The following is a 23499-nucleotide window of genomic DNA, read 5'->3' on the forward strand; positions in this document are numbered from 1 at the left end:
TTCAGTTTGACTAAAGCAGAAGTTGCAGGGAGGAAAGTGGCAAAGGATGAGGCTGATGTTTAGACAGGAACCAGCAAGCAAGGTTAAGGTCTTGGGAATTTATTTAAGGACGACGGGGAGCTTTTAAAAGATTCTAAGTGAAGGAGCAGCCTGATGAGGTTTGGAATTTTAAGTTTCACTTTGGGTGCAGGGTGAAGAACGGTGTGGAAGATAATGAATCAGAGGCAGGGAGACCATCTAAGAGATGAGCAGATATCCTCAGGAGAGATGATCATGCTGACATTACTACAGTGCTGGTGGGACAGAGAAGAGGTATTTACATGGTGGAATCTACAGCACTTGAATCTACACTGATTGAAGGGGTGTGGAGAATGAGGGAAAGAGAGGAAGGAGGAGTCAAGACTGCCCCCTGTGTTTCTGGTTTCGGTAACAAGATGGCTGATGGTGACGTTTATTGAAAGAGAGGTCAATACGGGAGGAGCTGGTTGAGACAGTGTCCAACTTGGACATATTAAAGTACTAATGGCCAGAAGGCAAGTACATAAATAATTATTATGAGTTGGAAGTTCAGGAAGAGAGATAAGGAAAAGGGTAAATATTTGAGAGTGAGATACTGAAGCTATACAAATAAATGAGACAAGACTATGGGGAAACTGGGACCCAAAGACAGGTCACATAGATGGTATTACTGGAGCTGGGATCACAGTCCTCATACAGTGGCCTTACCTATGGACCAGAAGAGAGAGCCATTCAGCATGGTAGTTGAGAGCCCCAGTTTAGGAAAAAGAGCAGTTTGAATCCCAACCTGCTCACATATAAGTCAAGTGATATTAGGCAAGTGACCTAGACTCTTTATGCCTTAAGCTGTGGTAAGGAGATAAGATAATAATAATATGAGCTTCAAGGTTATTGGAGATGGAATGTGAAAGCAAATCCAAAGCATCTAGTTCAGTGTATGACATATAATAGGGAATCAGTAAATGGTAGTTCTTACTATCATGTTCAATAAATGGAAGGAAAAAGTTTCTTTGAAGATCATTCCATACAGATTATGTTGAGGGATATTGATTTTAATATTTTAACTGTAATTTAGCCAACTTTCACCTTTAATTCTCATTTAAAATGCTTGATTTTTAATTTACACAAATGATCACTTTTTTTTTTTTTTTAGACAGTAGCCATACTATTGGGGGAATTGGTTGGCCAAAATTCAAACTTTATGTTCTAGCGATGACAGTCTACAGTCCTATATTGGAATAGTTCTGCCTAAGGCCGAGAAAGACATAAGAACCACTTACAGTGTCACACTTATTCACATTAGGGGCTACTAGTATTATATATAAAAACAGTACATTTCTCTATAAAGAAGAGAGTACCATACCATAGGGGAAACTGCCTACAGCATAGGCAGTACTGTTTAATCTATTTTGGGGAAGAAAGAGCCCATACAAAAAGAACATGATAAATATGCTAAGTTTATACAATATGTGCTCAGTGATAAATATTCTAAGCATGTACTTCAATAACTCTCTCATCAGCACAGCCTTGTTACCCCCACCATCAGCAGATACTGATAATTAATCAACTGAAATGAATCTTTACAGAATAAACAAATCTGTTATACATGAATGATGATTATGTCTCTTTCAGTTGTGAAGGCTTTTCATAACTTATTCATGCCAACGTTTTGAAGACTTTTCCCTTAGGGAACAAAATCTTTTTGGTGAGACTTCTTTTTAGAATGTTTCTGGTGATCAGTGGCATTTCAGCCATTTTCAGTGGATGTAGGTAACTGTAAGGAGCATATGGGGTTCGTGGGGTGTTATTCCAGTCCATTCTCCAGGAGGGAGAGAGTAAGCCCCTCAATCTGCCTCACAAGCACTTGCAGTCTCACTGGCAGAGCTGGGATGGCTTGCTCTGACTGCACTCATGGAAGTGGACATGATGCTATTGTATCCAGATCTGAATAAATCTCTGTATTGGTTGCTTTGCAGCTTATGCATACTGACATTAACTCCTGTGGATAAGGAATATGGAAAGAAAGTACCACCTGCCAGACAAAAAGAGGCCTCAAGTTGATCCTGATGAAAATAACAGCAGTCTCATGAGTAAGATGTACAGATACACTCCAACCAGTTCCTAATACCATCTTCATGCCCATATTGAAGATAATTCCCTACAGGTCTCTTGGATTTTTGCACATCTTATTAGCAGAGGCTCTACTGGCGTTTGCTCCAAATTATCTCATTAGGACATTTGTATAACAAACAGCCTTGGAGACTTCTGGACATAGAACAGCATGCTTACTGTCCCTTATAAAAGATTCAGTGTCCTCCCCTGTAATGCAAATAACTGCATGGATAGGTATCACCTGGCCCTCTTTGTGTCGCCTTGTGGGAATGGGACTTAGGGAAACCAAAACCGATATCCTGACTGTTGCGGTTACTGTGACTAATAAAGTGTCCTTTGTCTCTGACCTAGGAGTCTCATGTCTTCTGCCAGCATCCATGAAACTTGTTAGCTTGCAAGTAGACTAAAATCTCAGAGACTTTACAGTTTTTAACACTGGATTTCAGCACGTCTAATATCTGAGTTATTTTCAGTTTTAATGTACCTTGAAAATTTGCCTTTGTGCTTCTAGTCCTTCAAAAGTGAAATGTGGGATAGAGAGAATTGATCTGTAATCAGTACAAAGAGAAGATATTTCTGAAAGTCATGTGGAAAGCCAAATAGTCAAAGCCTATTCTAAATCACCTGCAGAATAGAAAATTATAAAATACTCTTCTATATTTTAATGACAAAAAACTCCCAAAGAATGAATAACTAAAATGTTTTTCTAAAGAGTCAGACATAAAATTTCAAAATAGGAAGAGAACTTAAAAATGAGTTGATTCGACCGACTCCCTCTATTAAAAAAGATAAAACATGTAAGGACACTCGTTGACTTCCTTTGCATTCTCCCTAATGGTTTTTGTAGACTTCTTCCACTTAAACAATTAGAGCAAATTTGATGTACAGAGGTATTCATCACATTTTACCTATGATAGATAAAAATGATAAGTGACTTAAAACTCCCAACCACTAGAGAATGGTTGAAGTGTTGATAAATTCTTGTGATGTAATATTAGGTAGCATTTATAATTATATCAAGAATAATTAGTGACATGATATAATTTTTATGCCATATTATTGAAGCAGTAAGATACACAAATTGTGTAATCCCAATAATATAACACATCATTATAACACACACACTCAGGCATACAAAGAAAAGAACTGGAAGAAAATTACTGTAAAATATTAAAATAGTTATAACTGGATTAGGGGATTATGGATGATTTTTATTTTTTCTTCTTTATTGTTTTTGGTGTTGTCAAAACTCCCTCTAATCTAATCAGAATTTGAAAATAAATGATCCTTTATGCCATAAAATCAAAATCCTATTCCTGGGCGCCTGGGTGGCTCAGTTGGTTAAGTGACTGCCTTCGGCTCAGGTCATGATCCTGGAGTCCCGGGATCGAGTCCCGCATCAGGCTCCCTGCTCAGCAGGGAGTCTGCTTCTCCCTCTCCCGCTCCCCCCTCTTGTGCTCTTTCTCTCTCTCACTCTCTCTCTCAAATAAATAAATAAAATCTTTAAAAAAAAATCCTATTCCTAAGTAATAACTCACACTAAGGCTCAGTCTGTGTTTAATCCACATGGTGCTTATTTTAGCCTTTCTCCTTCCCATTTAGCGCTGTCTTTGCCAGTTGTGCAAGCTCAGGGTGCAGAGTGGTTTTGGCGGGGGGGGTGTGTGTGTAACAGAATCGTATCTGACTTCTCGGCCTCCCACTTCATCCAATTCCTCTAACCCTATCCTCATGTGAAGTCACATATCTGAAAATCCCTCAAATGTTCACCTCTGGGAACACCAACCCATGCCCTGGCATTGCTGAACTTTGCTCAGTTTGCTGCCTAATGGTGTAATTGAGTACAAATTGGGACACATTAGGCAGAATGTCTTCTTGACTCACTCCCATCTTCTCCATCAATGTCCCTCTTTGCTGTACCAACTCCTCTTCTTCCTCCTCTTCCTTCTCCTTTCTCTCTCTCTCTCTCTCTTTCTCCTTCCCCCCTCCCTACACACAACTAGCTCTGGATCAGCCCTATTCAATAGCAACATCATGTGAGTTCCTCAGTGCTTTAAAATTTTCCATGAGCTACATTAAAAGAAACATATAAAATTAATTTTAAGAGTACATTTTATTTAACCCAACATATCTAAACTATTGTTATTTCAACACGTCATCAATTTATGTTATTTAGTGAGATATTTTACATATGCTTTTCTGTACTAATATCTTTGCAATGCAACATGTACTTTGTATTTTCAGCACATCTCAATTCACACTAGGCCCATGTCAAGTGCTCAGTAGCCACACATGGCTTGTGGTTACAGTATTGGCCAGAAAAATTCTGGAGAGGTCTTTCCCCCCACAACTTCTGTTCTGTGTGCCGTTAGCCTGGGCCTTCCAAAAGTGTAAATGGCTTTTGGGGCTGGCTCTGCTAGGACAGGAATCTACATTAACGAGGGGCTTTAGAGGAAATGCCTGTCACAGATTGTGACAGGAGATCAGGTACCTTTTGTTTTTCTGCCTTGCAAAGTAGGCTGTCACCTATCCGACCTATGAATCTTGCCAGAGTATATGACTGGATCAGTGGAAATCTGTTCCCTTATTAAAGGACAGTTTGTAACTTAAGGACAGAGGCCATCACTGTCCTTGATATACACCACCCCATCCCAGTCTCACTATAATAAAAGACTTCCTGTTCCCTTATGTCCGAGTTTGGCTGGCTGGCTGACTGGCAGTCTATTTAAATGAATCAGGAGAAGAAAACAGAATATTAGTCTTGATTGAGCATCTTCAAAGTCAAGTATATTCATTTCATTGGTAAAAAACCTGAGTCTTGGAAGGAAGAAGTGATTTGCCCACAGTGATAAGGCTGGTAAGTGCCAGAACTGGATTAGAACTAAAATCCAGGTCACTCAGTCCATTACATCAAGTCTCAAGTCATTTACTTGTGACAATGTGGATTAAGCTACTGAATCAAGTCATTTACCAGTAGAAAGGCCCAGGATCTGCCCCAGAACTGAGGCCACTCACCCTCTCCATCTAGCTCCAATCTTTCTGTCCCAAGTAACTTTTCACACACCGATGCCTAGAAAACACACACACACACACACATACACGTAATTACGGTCATAAGTGCTAAAAAGACCAGAAACAGGATGCAAAGATAGAGAATAACAAAAAGGTTCCTGCTTTAGAAAGGAGGTCAGGGATGCCACCCCTAGGACCTAAGGATGAAAAAGAGGATCAGGGAGAGGGACTGGTGGTGTTCCCCGCAGACCGAACAGTCAGTGCAGAGGTCCTGGGGCAGGAAAGCTCGGCCGGTTGAGGAACTAGCAGCAGTCAGGAGAGATTGGGGTGGGAGAGCCTGAGAGGCAGGAGGGGCCACATTCCATGGGGTCTCACAGAGAAAAGCCAGACATTCAGCTAGAGTTTGAATTCTCCTGCCCCTTTTGGTATCTGGTGAATTTCTTCTTAATTTTACCTGTTGATGTTTAAAAATCTTCTTAGCTGCATTATGACCTTAAGAAAACGAGCTCTGCCACCTGCAGGAGTCCTTGGAGGCTGACTGTGCTGGCCTCTCTTTCTAGCACTGGATTCCCTAATGGAGTTCGGCAGTGGCAGCGAGAAGGAAGATAAAGCACTGCAAAGGCTGGTGGCCCTGGGGCTGGAATTGTGATTGTGTCCAAGTGCCAGACAAGTTCAGACATGAACCGTCTAGTCCAATATCCTCAAATTAGAAACCTAGAGCTAACACTAATAAGTTGTTCGTAAATACTCAAGGGCTCTCATGTTCTCTGCCTCATTGGAGTTTCAATTTCTGGTCTCAAAAGTAGATTTTCCAAGTCTTCTAAATTGATCTGCCTCCCTCCTTTATTCCACCCCTATGGCAGTAACAATAGAATAGAATCAGAGAGCACCAGAGCAGGAAGGAGTCAAGGAGGATAGCTGCTCCGACCCTTTCATTCTAGTATTGCTATCATTTATAACATATTTTTATGGGCTGAATGATTTACATATTCAACTCAGTATCATAGCAAACTTGCAAAATGGATATTTTTAGTTCATTTACAGATCAAGAGACTGAGGCTCAGAGAGGTTAATAACTGACCGAAAGTTACACAGCCATTAGTGGCAGAGCTGGGGGACTCAAATAAAGGTCTGTCTGATTTTTAACTCACCATGCTATCTGAAGCTAGTTAGACAAATAGTCAAAGAGACAGACAGATGAGGAGCTATAAAGAGCCCCGGGTAGGGGCGCCTGGGTGGCTCAGTCGTTAAGCGTCTGCCTTTGGCTCAGGTCATGATCCCAGGGTCCTGGGATCGAGTCCCACATCTGGCTCCCTGCTCGGCAGGAAGCCTGCTTCTCGCTCTCCCACTCCCCCTGCTTGTATTCCTGCTCTCGCTATCTCTCTGTCAAATAAATAAATAAAATCTTTCAAAAAAAAAAAAAAAAGAGCCCTGGGTAGAATCTACATACCCCAACCAGTTCTTGTTTTTCTACATCTTGATTAGCTGTAAAGAAGAGTGCAAGAGAGAAATAATACCTAAATAGAGTTTGTTGGTGGTGGTGGTGGTGGCAGTGTTCGGTTTTTTGGTTTTTTTGTTTTTTTGTCTGTTTGTTTTGTTTTTGCTTTTGATGCTTATTTTTTATAAAAAACATAGGTCTCATTAAACCAGTTTTGGTAAGATTGTTTTCCCGAGCATTTAATTTCTTAAGGAATTATACAGCTCTTGATGAAGGGTTTTAGGAATTCTTGTGAAAGAAACGGCTGAACTAAGAAGGAATGCTCTATGCTACAGACGGTCAGGCCTGGGGAGCTCATTGTATATGTTACTGGCTTCTGCTCCTTCCTGCTCAGATACTGGCCTGCTGAAGCATTTGCGTCTTCCGATCTATCCCTCCAGAGTGCACTGAGGGGTCAGGGTGGTCTAAGCTTGATTGGCCACTGCTTTGAGTGGATTGCTGGGCTCGGGGGACCTCAGACAGATTCATACACACAGACTTGGGCTTGGTGAAAAACCTTAGGCTATTCTGCTTCCAGGCCATAGAGGTAGAGCTCAATCTCTTTAAAGACTTGACATAATTCCCCTGAGCAATCATTGCTTTACTGGGATTTTATGGGGCCACGGTTAAAGGTTTTGAATATTCTACTCTCAGAACGACTATTTCTCCAAGATTTGCTATGCCAGTGAAACCATATTCAGAACAAGGTGTGTTAGGCTCCCCAAAGACATTCATGTCTGGATCCCCAGAACCTCTGAATATGTTACATTATATTACGTGGCAAAAAAGAATTAAGGTAGGAGGTGGAATTAAAATTGCTAATCATTATAGGCTGAATTGTGTCCTCCTCAAAATTCATATATTGAAATACTAACCCCCAGTACCTAAGAATGTGCCTGTGGATATGGGGTAATTACATTAAAATGAGACCATTGGGATGGGCTCTAATCCAATATGATTGGTATCTTTATAAGAAGGGAAGAGTAGGACACAGGTATGCACACAGGGAAGACCATGTGAAGACCCAGGCAGAAGACAGCCATCTATAAATCAAAGAAAGAGATTTACTAACCCCGCTAAAGACACAAACCCTGCTGACACCTTGGTCACAGACTTTTAAACTCCAGAATTGTGAGAAAATAAGTTTCTGTTGTTTAAGTCACCCAGTCTATGGCACTTTGTTATGGTAAACCCTAACAAACTAATATACTAATCAATTGACCTTAACATTGGGAGGGTATCCTGGATTATGTGAGTGAGCCTGACGTAATCACGAGGGTCCTTAAATAGAAAAGAGCAAACAGAAGAAAAGCTCAGATTGATGTGATATGAGGAGAACTGGACTCACTCTTGCTGTCTTTGAAGATGAGCTAAGGTATGCAGGTGACTTCTAGAAGCAGTATGGGCAAGGAATAAATGGATTCTTTCCTAGAGCCTCCAGAAAGTAACACAGTCCTGCCAATATCTTGATTTTACCCATTTTGGACTTCTGAACTATAAGATAATACACTTACGATATTTTAAACAACAAATTTGTGGTAACTTGTTACAATGGCAATAGGAAACCAATACACAAGGGTTCTGAGCCTGGTCTGTACAACACAGCAGGATATAAGGCATGACCCTTGCTTCAGCATGGTTCAGACTTCCGTTGTACTCATACTATTAGGAGTTCTTCAAAATATCCCTACTATTTACTTACCTACCTCTTTTGTCAGTGTTGTATAAGATACCAGGGACGTTTCTCTTATGAATGGTGCTGGAATAAGGTACTGGGAAGAGCAATTGCTCTGGTCTAATATAGGAACATTCACAATGTGCCTTGAAATTGTGGATAAAGCCAAGTCATCACAGTGTCCTTAATTTAAACTTCTACTCATTGGCCCCTGCAGGGTAATCTTCCTCAATCCTTCGAGGTATTGGTGCTGTAGGTGTAGGATTTCATGTTTTCAATGCATACATTAAATGAATATTTATTGAGTGCCTTATACATGTCAGATAGTGTTGCAGACCCTGCGCATACAATCCCTGCTTTCTTTCCAACAGGAGAAAGCAGACAACAAATAAAATATAAATGTATGCCAGGTCATGATAAGGGATAGAATGAAAACCTAAGCAGCAGGTGAATGGAGGAGGGGCAGGAGATTTCTCTGATCCAATGACACTTGACAAAGACATGAACGATAGATCTTTGAATTCTCTGAGGGCCAGGACTGTGTCTTCCTCACCTTCGCTTCTGTGTGCTGGTCAAGTCCTTATAATGTAGGGCAGGAAAATGGTTTAACACTAGAATATAAGGCCATGTTGGCAGGGGCTGCAATGGGCAACCCTTAAGCCATGGAAGTATAAATAATGTATATAATCCCATAATTACTGGTCAAGCATCAGCTGTCTACTGAATTTTATTTAAGAGTCCTTTATGCTCTCGGGATACACAGCAATCACATAACTCTGTCAACTTAGAACTTTTTGGGGGTACTATGTGCCATCTGTTACCCCAGTACCATATTTAGATACTCTTACCAATAACCACTGTAGCCTGGGGACTTGAATTGAAATTGGAAACATGAACTCATCCCCAAATTTGTAGTGGCTATAGCAGATTTTAGAGGTTTTCTTTGCCTCCCGTAAAGCTCTATGTAACTTGAGCGCCTTGAATCTAATCATTTATCCCTGAATTGTAGTATTTGGCTATTGACCAGGACATTATGATGAATTGTATGTAAAGTTAGTAATTGTGATTCCTTTTCCCCAGCAGACCATTGGAAGTTGCTACTATGGCCCCTACTTGCATTTTTGGGTGACTTTCAATGCTCACCTCTTCTATTCAGTGAAACTGAAGGTCCACCCGTGGGGACAAGTGTTCATGTGCCTGTGTATACCTGCTCTGGTCTCAGAAACGAGCTGTTCAAGGCCTTGCCTTCAGAGCATATCTCAAAACTTTGGGGATTTGTTTTCAATTACACTTTCTCAAGATGTCTTGTTTCCTTATCTTGACTCCCTCCCTCCCCTTCCGTCCTTTTTAACTCTAAAAATGTTGACACAGCTTCCTCTTTTCCATCTACTGAGAAGCTAGGTCATATTCATTTCTGACCTACCTTTAGCCCACTCTCAGGGAAGGCTTATCATGCTTGATCTGACCCTCGGCAGGATTCCCCAAACAAATGACCGCCCCAGAGGGTCCTGGGTCCTGTGCAAGGTCAGAAACTTGGGAGCTCTTCATTTCCTTATTTCACAGTGCTCCTCTTGCTCTGGTACACATGTCCTTTACCAGCTCTGGCATTACCTTTGCAAAATGCAATCCATACAAAGGATCATACTGCAATTTGTAGTAAATGCCTAAAATTTCCGGTAGATGATGTGTTTTGCAAGCATTCTTGCTGGAGCAGCCTTTCCAGCATGCTGGGATCTGGGAGCAGGCTGGTAGTGGTAGGGGTAACTGGGGTACCTCTTGTTGGCTTCTCTGCTTTTCAGGGAGCTGAGGAAAACCAAACAGTTTGAGAGCATGGTCAAAGGGCATCTACAAGGTGTGGCTGCTCTGGGAAAGGTGAAAGCTCAGAGCAGGACACGCTGTTCACTTTTCTGAATTCCTGGGGCTTGAGCTCACGCTCAGGCTGTGTGCCTTCATAGCCCATGAGCTTTCCCCATGATTTGGATTGGCTGCTTTCCCAGCAGGCCAGGTTGGCATTCAGTGCTACAAGACAGATGGCTCTGTATTGGTTTCTTTGGGCTGCTACAACGAGGTACCACAAACTGGGTGGCCTCAAACAACAGAAATTTATTGTCTCGTAGTTCTGAAGACTCTAAGTCCCCAGTCAAGGTGATTATCCCCAGTCAAACCAAGCAGAGCCATGCTTCCACTGAGACTCCAGGTAAAATCCCGTCTTTCCTCTTCTTAGCTTCTCGTGGTGGCTGTTGATTGTTGGCATTCCTTGGCTCGTAGCTGGGTCACACTAATTTCTGCCTTTTTATCACCTGGCCTTCTCCTGCTGTGTCTCTGCGGCTTCTTATAAGAACATCAGTGGCAGTTACTTTTAAATGGAAGGGAAGACTGTAATCTGGGAACAGAGAGAAGGGACAAATGTGAGACAAGTCACTTATCAAGAGTGCACCTAAGCCTGTCAGGGCATGATGAAGTGGTCGGAGGCAAAGTGGCAGGTGCCCAGGCAACTAACATTTATCTTCCCAGATGATGTTTCACATCACACTACTGCTTACAAGGAAATCAAGGAGCATCTTTCCTATTTCAGGGCTTATGATTGAAAATTTCATATTTTGCAAAACTTTTTGAAAATTTCGTATTTTGGGAAATTCTAGAATGAAGGAAGAAGCTTAATACCTGAGTCTGACTCCAAATGTAAGTCGAAGTTCACTTTTATCCATATGTAGATACGCTTGCATCCATAGTGTGGTAGGTTTGGTAGGTGGACTAATAGCTCCCCCAAAAGACATCCACATCCTAAATTCTGGAGCCTATGAACGTTAACTTCCATGTCAGAGACTTTGCAGATGTGACTAAGGATCTGGAGGGTGGAGAGATTATCCTGGATTATCTAGGTTGGCTCTAAATGCCACAGTACGTGTCCTTATAAGGGGGAGGCGGAGGGATTTCTCAGACAGAAGAGGCTATGTGAGGGAAGCAGAGTCAGACACAGAAGATGCTAGCTATGTATGTTGGCTTGGAAGATAAAGAAAGGGCCGTGAGCCCCTAGAAAAGGTAAAGAAACAGATTCTCTCCTAAATCTTCTGGAGAAAGCATAGCCCTACTGACACCTTGATTTTAGCCCCTTATTTAGCCCCAGGCTCATTTTGAAATTCTGACCTCCAGAATTGTAAGAGACTAAATTTCTGTTGTAAGTCACCAACTCTGCGGTGCCTTTGTAAGAGCAGCCATAAGAAACTTACAAACAAGAGTATGATGCCTTGAATTTAAATTAAAAAATATAACTCTTTCTGAAAACTTAACATGATGAGGACGGAGTAATATACAGATTTGTTGAATCACTCTATTGTACACCTGAAACTGATATAACACTGTATATTAATTGTACTGAATTAAAATAAAAAGCTGAATAAAATTAAAAAATATATAACTCTCTCTACATAAAGACATAGAGACATCAAGACTTGAAGACAATACAGTAAAATCTTTAATAGCGGCTAACTCTGATGGTAGGATTATGAGTGATTTTTTTTTTTTTTTTGGTCACTACTATGATTTCCTAAATTTGCCAAGATTTCTAGAGAAAATCTAACAGGTTCTTGATTCTTTTTTCTATTTTTTTTAAAGTTAAGGGAATATTATTCAATCTTAAAGAATCTTAGAACTCTTAACACACGCTGCCCCATGGATGAAACTTGAGGACATTATGCTCAATCAAGTAAGCCAGTCACAAAAAGACAATACTATATGATTCCACTTTCATGAGGTACCCAGAGTAGTCAAATTTATAGAGACAGAAAGTAGAATGGTGGTTGTTGCCAGGGGCTGCGGGGGAGGGAAGACTGGGAGTGGTTGTTTAATAAGCATAGAGTTTTAGTTTTGCAAGATGAAAAGAGTTCTGGAGATTGCACAACAATGTGAGTGTGCTTAACAGGACTGAACCATACACTTAAAATTGGTTAAGATAGATTTAGACCACATTTAAATTTTTTACAGTTCATCTACATTATAAAAGGAGAGCTTCAGTGATGCCCTTAAAAATAAATATGCAGTACGTGATGTGATCTTGGTTATATGAGGTTGTGTCTTCTCTGCACCTTTTAAATTCCTTTATAGCAGCTGGGGCCACCTCTCCACATGAGCTTTAGACTCGTCGCCTGCCATTCATTTCTCTATCAATTCCCCTGTTTTTGCTTTTGTTTTTATTCACTCTGCGTGGTCTTTCTCCTCTGCCTATGAACATGTCCAAGTTTTTCAGGGCTCTGTTAGATCTCTTGAGAGTATGCTAATCAATTGCTCCTTTTTGAAATGCTTATTTTTCTGGCTTTTACAAGGTAGTCTGTATATTGCACATACTCTTCTTACAAAAAGACACGCACTTCAAAACACTCCTCTGGTATTACTGATCTCTGGTGTCTTTCCAACATCCATACACCAGGGATGTAGGTGCAAGACAGGATGACTCCCTTTTTCTCTCCCACCCCCACATACAATTAGTCATCACAGGTGACTAATTTTTCCTCCTATATATTCTTTTAGCCCCATCCCATCTATAGTTTCAGGCCCTCAGCCTGCCTTGTCTGAATATACCAATAGTTCAGTCTTGCCCCATCTTCCACGCTGCAAGCAGAATGATCCATTTATATTGTAAAATTTCCCATGCTATTTCCCGCTCTAAAGCCCTTCAATTACGGTGCACACCCTTCAGCATGGCACCCAACACCTTCCATGACATGGTCCCTACCTGTCCACACAGACCCTCCATCCACCAGTCCCACAGCTCAAGTCATCTTTCACGACCAACTACGTTCATAACTTGCTGTGGTTCTCCAGCCATTTCTGGGCCTGCTGCCTCTCCTTTTCTCTGGCTGGAGAGTCGTGAATGGAGTTCTCCATTTCACTGAACTAATACACAGCCATTTTTCTGCATTCAGCTTAGGTATCATCTCCCCTAAGGTACTTTCACTTTCAGAGTCCTCAGTGTTCCCATAGCACCCTGGGAACAGGTTGTTGCCTTAACAGGTTATTTATATAGAAGTTAACTATTTATGTGTCTGCTTCCTCACTAGCACTTAAGCTCTTTAAGGGCTGGGACCATCTTTCAAGTCATTTTGGTGTTCCGAGTATCTAGCACAGTGTCTGGCACATGTAGGCACACAATTGGTGTTGATTAATTAAAATAATTAGTAATAAACACTTTTGCTGAAAGATTATATCCATAAGCCACAAAACATTTAAAGCCCTTTTCTCTGACCACCGTTGCTTTAATTATAAATTTTCCTGGCAGAGACGAATGGAATTTTGATAAAGAGGACTAAGATCTCCGGAGGTCATACATTTAATTTTTCCATTAAAATTTTGACCTATTTATTTTAGCAGGGCCTATATTCGGGGGTGGGGTGGGGCGGAATCTTTGACCTCTACCATCCTAATGCCCAGGGCTGAAATGAAGTAGCCTCACAAATATTACGTTCTGCACTACATATACCTGTTTGGTACTTAGAGTTTACAGATTTGGCCTCAAAGTAGATTCGCCAGTGATATTTGCTATCTTCCCTTGACTGGCCAATGCCTTTGGATGCATTCTAGGACGGTGCAGAGCGGAGCCCGTTCCCAGGCGAACCGACATGGAAAATCCGGCTTAACCGTATCTAGGGGAGTTCTCAACTTCCTCAGGCTGCGTGCCCCTCCTCGCGGGTCTACCCGCCCTGGAGCAGCCCCTGGTACGGCCGCCCCGGTCGAAGTCGCAGCTTCCCTCCTCAGGTCACCCACCCCCAGGACGCCGGCTCCCGCCCCCCGTGAGCCCCTGAGCCCGGGCCACCGAGGTGGCCGCCGCTGGACAGCAAAGCGGGCGTCACGTGCGCGCGCCGCGTCCACCGCCCCCGGACCCGGGCCCGCCCCCGCCCCGGCCGCGGGGCAGAGGCCGTCGGATCACGCGCGCCCCGCCGGCCCGGGCCGGGCCAGCCAATGGGCTGGCGGCGCCCGCATGACCCGCGCCGGCGGGAGGGCGTGGGGAGGCAGGCCGGGCGCGCACGCTGCCGGGCTGTACCGCCATCCCCGCTGCCGCCCGCACGGGAAGTGAGCCGCCGGGAGGGTCCTGCGGCCGCCCGCACCCGGGGCGAAGCATGGCGGCCGCCAAGGTAAGCGTCGGCCCGTTGCCCCGGGGCGCGCGTGCCGGCCGCCGGGGCCCCGGGGCTCGGGAGCCTCAGGCGTTCACGTGCCGAGTTGGTGCAAGGTGGAAAACAAAGAGAGGGGCGCGGGGCAGCTGTTCCACCTTGCATCAGTGGGCGAGGGGAGGTGACCCCTCCTCCCGGGCAGCACATGTGGCCTGTGCGGGGACGGAGGCCCGACCTTGCTGTAGGAAACTTTGCCGGCCGAACCCTCCCACTTGGCCCGGGAGGGGAGTCGGTGCCTGGTTGGCGCCCTGCGGGCTGAGCCAAGGTCGGCCTGGAGAAGCCCGGTGGGCCCGGGGTCGTCAGAGCCCCTCGGCCACCCTAGAGCGCACCTGCTTCTGACCCCGGTTGTTGTTGACTGGGGCTTCTTCCCGGCAGCCCGGGCTGAAGCCTGATCCTATTAGGTTTCAAAGGCCCCGCCCTCCCGCGGTGGGGAAGTCACCTTGACTTCCGTTTTGGAGGCGGCTCGGAATAGTTGGCTTGCGTGCGCGTGTGTGTAAGAACTCCAGAGGACCACTCTCCCACCCCCACTTCTCATCCTTCAACCTCCTCTCCCCATCTGACAACACTTACATACCGGCCTCTGAGCGTTTGGGAGGCTTCTTTTCAGAAATGACAAAACAGATTGTTCTGGGAGCCTGTAACTCTTGTGATGTTTTACTTAAAAGGAATTCTGCGTAATGTGAATCATTCACTAACCCAGAGGAAAGGCAACTCCGGCAGCTTGACCTTTACTCTTTCACCGTTTTTTTGAAACCTGGACACCATTTCAGTCTCTTTGGACTCCATTTCAACTTTTCTGACAGAATACCATATTTAGTCCCAATCACCTGAATCATTGGAGTTTATAGCTTTTAATTTAAGTTCACGAAGGCAGCCCTTTAATCAAGCCTATACAACTTCTTAGTTCATTTTAAGTGCAGTGAACTTAAATATACCCTACATTTGAAACATTTGTCCTTAATCAAAACTCTGTGATAACCCTCAAGAGGAAAACATGGCCAACACATCATATTCCTATTTATTCAAGCAAACTAATCACATTTGCAATGGAAATTGTAAGCAGACAAATATATTTAAATGCTCTTCTATGACTTAAGTTTCTCCAGGCTCCCCAAATCTGCAGACTTCTTCATGTTCCTAGACTACGTGGCCTAAGTGGCCTTTTTCTTTTCTGTAATTACTCTTGAGTTCCATCCTCAGGAGTGTGCTCTTGGATGTGTGCATGAGTGTATTTATGTGTGTGTGTGTGTGTGTGTGTGTGTGAGAACATATGGGTATAGATAACTTTTAGGTAGATTCTTTGAGGATCCCTGGTATTCATTTTTGGAAACTGCATTAACCCTTTTAAATCCAGTACAATGCAAAAGGTACTTGTTTTTTCACGATGTAACCTTGATCTAAAACTCTTAGTATTTTGAGACAAACTCAAAAAGCTTCCATTCTCTTGTTCTGCTTACTTTTGTAAGAATAATCCTTATGGCTTCCCTGGCTATATGGTAAATGGTAAGTGGTCTGCCTGTACTATTTCTGTTGTTTTCAGGATTTCTTTTAAAAACTTCCAAGCTCCGCATGTGCTAAAATGCAGATGAGTTTTTAAAATTATATTTCATGCAAGTCCTCAAAAAATGCATTTTTAAAAAGTAGTAATAGAAGGGAAAAACATTTCCTTCCCCTTCACACCCCCCCCCCCCCCGCCCCCCAGTTTGGTTGTAGCGAACATTCCTTCTTCATCATTGGTTGAGTTTGTACATTAGTAACGATGAAATGAAACTAAATGAAACTGTTAAGAGTTAGAGAATGCTCACTCAAGTTCAGAGATGTTCAGATCAAAACTGGGCATGGACCAATAATTTGTGTAAAATTAGCCTAGAACTAAAAGAAATAAATTTGGAGACAAATTAAAGCATTAATAATAATGAAAATTTGGTCTGTAGGACTAGTACACTTAGTATTGATACTCCATTCTTGGATGAGTTGTTGCTATGATCGTATTGTGTTCTTTCTAATGTTCCAAATGGGGCTAAACTGAGGATATGAAAATGAATTGGCCTCCCTTTGGGCCTTCAAGAAAACCACAACCATACTACAGGCTGACTCCTCTCATGGAAATGCCCTAAGTAGGGTTAGTGCCATAATAAGGGCTATGGGGGCATCAGGGAAGGAGACCATTTCTGTGGACGACCGAGGTGGTATTTCAGCAGGAATGGTTGGGGAGAAGAGGGAAGACCCATTCCAGTGATAAGAAACAGCAAGTGAAAGGCAGAGAAATGTTACAGAGTAACCTTGGTCTGGTAGCCTTTTCCCTGGCCTGCCTTGTTTGGGGCCCCTGTGCTGTGGGTGTTCCCCAGTTAGGCCACACCTCTTGAAAGTGTTGGTCAGTCAGTAGAGAACTGGGGGGTGGAGGTGGTGGGAAGGGTTGAAAGCCACAATAAAACATCTAAACAAACTAGGGAGCAGGTCTTTTTGGTTATGGAGTTCTTTATAAGATTGCTGGAGGGGCTCTGACTCCTGCTCCTTTGACCTTTTGTCCTAGTCAAGCCTCTGCTTTTGTTCTGTTCTTAAAGGGAATCATTCCACCCTAAGTTTTCCACTCTTTATGAGGATGAGGCCTGCTGAGCACGGTTTCTTCCAACCCTCCTTGCTCAGCATTTGCTGCTTCATAAGCACCCATCCTTCCTGCCATGATGCCTTCCGGTGGATCTTGGAACAGAGGAATGTGTGACTCTGCAGATGCGTGTTGGTTTTGCTGGGGCTTAAGGGGGCTGTGCCCTCTCTGCAGTGACAGAATTCCCTTAGCAATGTCTTTAACAGCAACTGAGCGGGCCCTGTTTAACCAGACCCTCTTGTTGGGTTAAATCGGCCCAATTAATGGTGGCTCTGGCCTGTTACCTCAATTATTCCCAGTGGTTGATTTGTAGCGTGGTGGTCTGGTTTGTTGATTGGAAACGTTTACAAGATAGAGTACTCATACTCAACCATTTCCTTTGGAAATTTGCTGTGCAGTTGCGTGAGTGAAAATAAGCCCGGATGGTTCCTTTTGACTTTAGGTGCTGACAACATAGCAGAGTTGGCAGTGTTGAAATTCTTAGTAATTTAACCTAAATAAACCACTCTATTTAATGACTGTTATTAGGCTGGTAGCTTTGTCTTGATTTCCACATGTAGTCACAGTTTCCACATGTTATCCATGAAAATTGTTGACTTGATATAAGAGTCAGATATTTCAAGATACACTTACCGTTCTGTGGTAAAATGTCTTTTGCATAAGACTAGCGCAGTACAATTTGTAAGAAAATTGTATAAGTAAGTGTAGAGGAGGAAAAAGTTTTTCTGGACCCTCCTAGGGGTCCCTGGCTGGATTTGAAAATTAAATTGACAAAAACAAATTGACAGGAGGAAAGCATACAAATTTTATTGAATTTTTACTAGTACATGGGAGTCATCACAAGAGAATGAAGACACAGAGAAGTGACCAGGGCAGGAAACATTCCTTTTAGACAAAGTGGATTTGTAAAGAATTGAGATGAAGGGGTTTGGGCCAGGAGTAGTAAATGATGAAGAAGTAACTAGAAGACAAAGGTTAGTTTAACGAGGTTTGTTTGTACAGCTGTCTGGGCCCCCAGATCCCCATCTCTGGTGATAAGAATGTCTTTCCTCCTCCTGGTACAGGGCGGGTACCCTTCACATGGGAGTTACATGACCGATTTCAGGAAAGAGGGTTGTGGGGGAGGAGGTCAGAGTGACCTTCCTGCTTCTGCTCTTTTCTCAGACCCCTTTGGCTTCAGACATTCCATATGCCAAGGTGCTGCGTTTGGTGCGTGTCCTGAACCCCATCATAAGCCTGATTTGAAAAGCCTTGGAGCCCCAGATGCCTATTTAGACGTTTTTCCAAGTTAGACTTGTGATTCTCATATGTCTGAGTCTGGTTACAGTGGTAGGTTGAGCTGCAGAGGAGCTCAGAATTGATGACTTAAGTGGGAAGAGGCTGCGAAGAATATTTTGTTTATTTTTAAGGAGCTCTGGTTTAGTGAGGAGCTAGCCAGGCAGGAGTGGGTTACATGCCTGCTGCTTCCGCTGATGGTGCCAACGTGGACGAGTCTAACTTCTCTAGGTGCTTAGTATCACCCTGTGGAAAGCAGGGACTATCTGTGATGTGTGATGAGCAAATGCAGTATAACGTGTGCAAAACACTTTGGGAATTAGAAAGTGCTATAGGATGGCCAAGAGATGTCTTTGCGGGCTGTGTGACATTTCTACCTAACTGAAAGCTGGGGGACATAGACATTATTTGACTTACCCCAACAAAACATAGTGTGCTTTTCTTGGGGCGCCTGGGTGGCTCAGTTGTTGAGCGTCTGCCTGTGGCTCAGGTCATGATCCCAGGGTCCTGGAATCCAGCCCCGCATCGGGCTCCCTGCTCGGCGGGAAGCCTGCTTCTCCCTCTCCCACTCCCCCTGCTTGTGTTCCCTCTCTCGCTGTGTCTCTCTCTGTCAAATAAATCAATAAAATCTTAAAACAAAACAAAACATAGTGTGCTTTTCTTAAGCTTGTGATCCATTCACTGTTCACCATAATACCTAGCCGGTGTGGCTGCTTAGCCAGATTCTCTGAGCGGTCTTCCTGGAGCCTCGCTATCAGAAGTTTTGGTCCATGGACCAGCAGCATTGGTTTACTTGGGAGCTTGTTAGAATTGCAGCATTTTTGGATGCAGCCCAGGCCAAAGATCCTGTCGCATCAGAATCTGCATTTTAACCAGATCCCCAGGGGACTGTATGCACATTAAAGTTTAAAGTATTGGTCTGGAACTCTCATTACTGTGTAATTAAACGAGCTGCCTTCCTAAGCCAGGGGTGCAGCACCTTTTGAATTGGTTGTAAGTTCAACTTTTTGCAGAATTAACTACATAGTGATAAAATCCAGTATAACTTTTAGGGTTTTAGGATTAATTTTGATTCTGCATTGGGGTCCGGGTATTATTTTTGGAGTACATCCCTGAATTATTATTTAAAGGAACGTATGATTATTGTACAAGGGTTGTACTTTTCTCCATTTCTTGACTACCCACCCATATTCAAAGTCCCTGAAAATGAACTTGTGTCTCTTCTCTTTCTTGACATTCCCTCCTCAGGGTCACCAGATCTGAACCTGTTGGCCTGTCCTCCTTACATCTGGTCTCATGGGACCCCACGTCCCACCCCTTCGTGCCTGTAACACTTTCTGTCAGCTTTCATGATGTCCCCTCTCATGGTTGGCCTCTTAACTCTCACATTAGTCCTTTATTCTCCTTTGCGGGCTTCTTTTCATCCTTCTGCTTGCCCTTGAAATGTGGGTGTCCCGAGGTCCTCGTCCCTCTGAGGGTGCCGGCTCCGTGTCAGCCAGTCCAGGTAGCTCTCTCAGGCAGCAGCCTTTGCATCGGCAGCTGTTCGTTGGAAATCTCAACTGCTGCCCCAGAGGTATTTCCGACTCTGCTTACTTAGAATTGAATTCATCTTGTTGGTCGTTCCTCACTTTCAGCCTGCGACTTAACTTTCCTACTGGCTAAATTCTCCAGCGAGCTCAGTTAAGTACCTGTTGTGGGTGCCAGGAGAGGCCTCAGGCAGGAATTTGCAAGAGGACAGAGAGATGGGTTCAGTAAACGCTTCTGCCCTGGAGTGTCCTGTCTCTTCCCTTTATGTCCAGGTCTTCACTCCTTTTTAGCTACAGCGTTGCTGTAGCTTCCAGGCTGGTCTTGCCTCTGGTCTGTTTCCTTCACTTCCCTCGCCAGTCTGTCCAGACCTGTCAAAGGCAGCTTCTAAGACTGGCTCGCACTGCCATGCTAATAGCAGGACTGTGTTCACGTGGACAGCACATAACACTTCGAGAAGATGCATTCAGGTGTGTTGTGGGTACCAACCATCTACCAGCTCATACTGTACTGGGCTTACCAAGATGAGTAAGCTATTAAGGGCATGTTCTCAAGAACTCACAGTCTACGGGGATTAAAATAACCAGATAATATGAAGACCCACGCTTATCTTTATGATTATCTTTATAATCATCTACAGCATAGCAGGGATGGTATTGTAGCCTCATTTGACAGGAAACTTAAGGCTCAGAAAGGTTATGCAAATAACAATAGCAGGTTACATTTATTTAATACTTATAAAGTCAGGCACTGTTCTGGGCACTGTGAACATGAAGTAGTTTAATCTCAGCAATCCTATGACGTATAAGTGCTGTTCTTATTTCTATTATACAGATGGGCAAACTCGACTGAACAGCGTTTGTCTTGTCGAACAGAGGTTAAATGAGTTGTCCAAGGGCACACAGCTTAGAAGTGGCTGAGCTAGGATTTCAAGACAGGCAGCCTGGGTCCAGAGTCCAGGCACGTAACCACTGTATGACATTGCCTTCTTTAATTTACCTTGTTACACAGTGTAGTTTCATACTGCCTACAGAATAAAATTTAATCTCTTTAGCCAGCTAACGCCTCCTTGGTCTTGGCTGTTGTCTGATTTTTCCAGTACTACCTAACGCTCGTTCCCATCTGATATCCTTCACAGTGGTTTGTGAATGGGACCCCTGTTCTCATTCCTTGCCATAAAGCTGTGGCAACAGTGTGACTCCCAGGGAGAAAGGGAGCCTGTTTGTTTGTTTGTTGTTTAATTTAGAGCTCAGTCAGAGACAGGAGTGTTCTTGTCATTTCTCTATATCGGTTGGCAGGTTTTTTAAGTTTTTTATTTTTATTTTTTTAGTTCTCTTTAGTTCTTCTTAGGTATAAGGGTCTTAGTTTTATTTCGCCATTCCTTGAAGCACCTGCCAGGATGTTAAATCCCATGTCCTAAATTTATAGTTTTTACGGTTGGTTGGTTCTAATCAAGATTCAGACACAGGCCACACATGGCATTTGACTGATTTCCCCTTTAAATCCTGCTAATCTATAGGTTCTCCTGCCTCTTTTATTTTATTTCCTTTCAGTTTATTTGATGAGGGAATTGGATCATCTTTCCTGTACTTTCCTACAATTTGGATTTTGCTGATTGCCTCCCTCTGGTGTTCTTCTTTCCCCAGTGTTTGACACGTGATAGTTAGATCTGGAGGCTTGATCAAGCTTAGGGTTTTATTAATTTTTATTTTTTGTTTTTGGCTTGAGGACTTCCTAAGGTGTGCTGGGTGCCTCTCTCAGGTTATTGGGTACTTGGTACTGAGTGCTACTTCAGGGGGCACATAATTCTTGGTTGTTTCCTGTGATGTTATGTTTGATCAGTGGGTTTGGATGTTGCCTTTCTATTCCAACAACTTTTGCATAATGGTTTATTTAAGTTGGCCAAATTTTAATATTAGCAGTCATTCTTGTGTATTATGATTTTCATTCTTTAAACACACATATATATGTATACATATACATATTACAATGAGTGTGTCACAATTATTACAAAAAATAATGGCTATTAAAATCAATTGGATATTAGTGGCTATAGAGTTTGTTTGGAATGATGAAATCATTAGTGCTGGTGGTTGTCCAACATTGTGCATACACTAAATGCCACTGAATTGTACACTTGAAGATGGTTAAAATGTTAAGTTTTGTGTATGTTTTACCATGATTAAAAACAAATCAGTTGCAAATAGACTAACACATTGAATTAAAAAAACAACAACAACAACACTATCATTCCATGAGAGAATAGTATTCATCCCCCCAAAAGTCAAAGTGAGACAGAGTGGGAGGTAAAGCTCTTTTTTTTACCAAAGAATGCCAGCCAATAAAGGTAGAAGGCTTGATAGAATAAGAAAAGGAAAAAAAAAATCACTTCACAACCTGTAGGTAATAATTGATTTGGGCAAGGGTCTTCAGTGGATGCTAAAATTCTTCAGTAAAAGACTGGTGGAATTCCCATTGTCTCTGAGTGTCTCCTTGTAAATTACTAATTGGGGGGGGTGGGGTGGAGTGGGAAGTACCTGTACAATGAAGGGCTCTGCTTCCATCTGTGATACAATTTAACATCATCAGGAAATGGAACAAGCTGGCATTGCCAGCCCACTGATGTGATGCAGTGGGAAGTATATAACATGCATGACTTTTGGAGAATTCTTGCTAAAAATGTTGAATCTGAGTCTAATCATCAGAAACAATCAGACAAGTCCAGAAAGTAGGACTTTCTGTAAGACCTCTGGTCTGACCTCAAAAATGTCAATGTTGGGAATGAAAAGGCATGGATTATAAGACCCCCAAAGAGACCTGACAACCAAATGCAGTCCTTGACCCTGGATCCAAAATAAATAAATGAAACAGTAAAATAAATAAATAAAAGAATGCCCAACTGGTGTAACTTGCATGGTGTATATTAAATGATTCTATATTAATTTGCTAGGTCTGCCATAATAAAGCACCAGAGACAGAGTGGCTTAAACAACAGAAATTTATATTCTCACAAATCTAGAGGCTATAAGTCCAGGACCAAGGTGTTGGCAGGGTTGGCAAGGTGAGACAAGCTTTAGAATGTGCTCTTTAGTTCTTAGATGGCTTTTTTCTCCCTGTGTCTTCACATGGTCTTCCCGTTGCATCTGTGTCCTAATTTGATTTCTTGTGAGCACTCACACACTTCTTTTATTGCAGGTTGATGTTGACTCTTGGGTTTGAGGATTCCACTTCTTTCCATTGTCTCCCTCTCAGTACCAGAAAGAAAAGCTCAGCCCCTGGTTCTCTTTTTTGGTGGTTCTTGGAGATTTGTTATAGCCCTATTTTGGTATCTACCAGTAGTTTGAGAAGAGCCTGGTCTTGACCTTTGTCCAGTTTTCTTTTGGATTATTTGTCTTTTCACATTGATTTGTTCTAATAGCACTTTTAAATTAAGAACCTTGGCCCTTTGCCCTGTCTGTTGCACATTTTTTTTTTTTGGTGGTAGTTTGATATTTAGCTGGTTCATACTCATTTTTGAAAAATTACATATTTATTAATCTTTTCATTTATGGATTCCTTTATGGATTCTGAGCTGTCTGTGATGTTTAAACATGGTTTCCCCACTTAATATATAGAAACCAGTTGTTTTTCTAGTACTCTT

At 42.8% G+C, this 23499-nt stretch overlaps 1 protein-coding gene and 1 long non-coding RNA gene across 5 annotated transcripts in view; both read left to right on the plus strand.

Annotated features, from left to right (window-relative positions):
• Nucleotides 1-2549, plus strand: part of LOC135362108 (uncharacterized) — a 262946-nt gene extending 260397 nt beyond the window's left edge. Inside the window, exon 6 of the long non-coding RNA XR_010406524.1 lies at nt 1995-2549. This is a non-coding gene — a long non-coding RNA (uncharacterized LOC135362108). The remainder of the gene's footprint in view (nt 1-1994) is intronic.
• An 11650-nt stretch (nt 2550-14199) lies between these two features.
• SLC25A13 (solute carrier family 25 member 13) overlaps nt 14200-23499 on the plus strand; it is a 180527-nt gene continuing 171227 nt past the window's right edge. The window contains exon 1 of one of the 4 annotated variants that reach the window (XM_064575248.1): nt 14200-14419. In XM_064575248.1, the coding sequence (XP_064431318.1) occupies nt 14405-14419 (15 nt within the window). In that variant the 5' untranslated portion in view covers nt 14200-14404. The remainder of the gene's footprint in view (nt 14420-23499) is intronic. The other 3 variants (XM_064575246.1, XM_064575244.1, XM_064575245.1) reach the window with 3 other exon arrangements.

This window comes from Mirounga angustirostris, unplaced genomic scaffold, assembly GCF_029215605.1.
Source record: "Mirounga angustirostris isolate CCGP_5_RB_7025 unplaced genomic scaffold, mMirAng1.0.hap1 SCAF_12, whole genome shotgun sequence".
Classification (NCBI taxonomy): Eukaryota; Metazoa; Chordata; class Mammalia; order Carnivora; family Phocidae; genus Mirounga; species Mirounga angustirostris.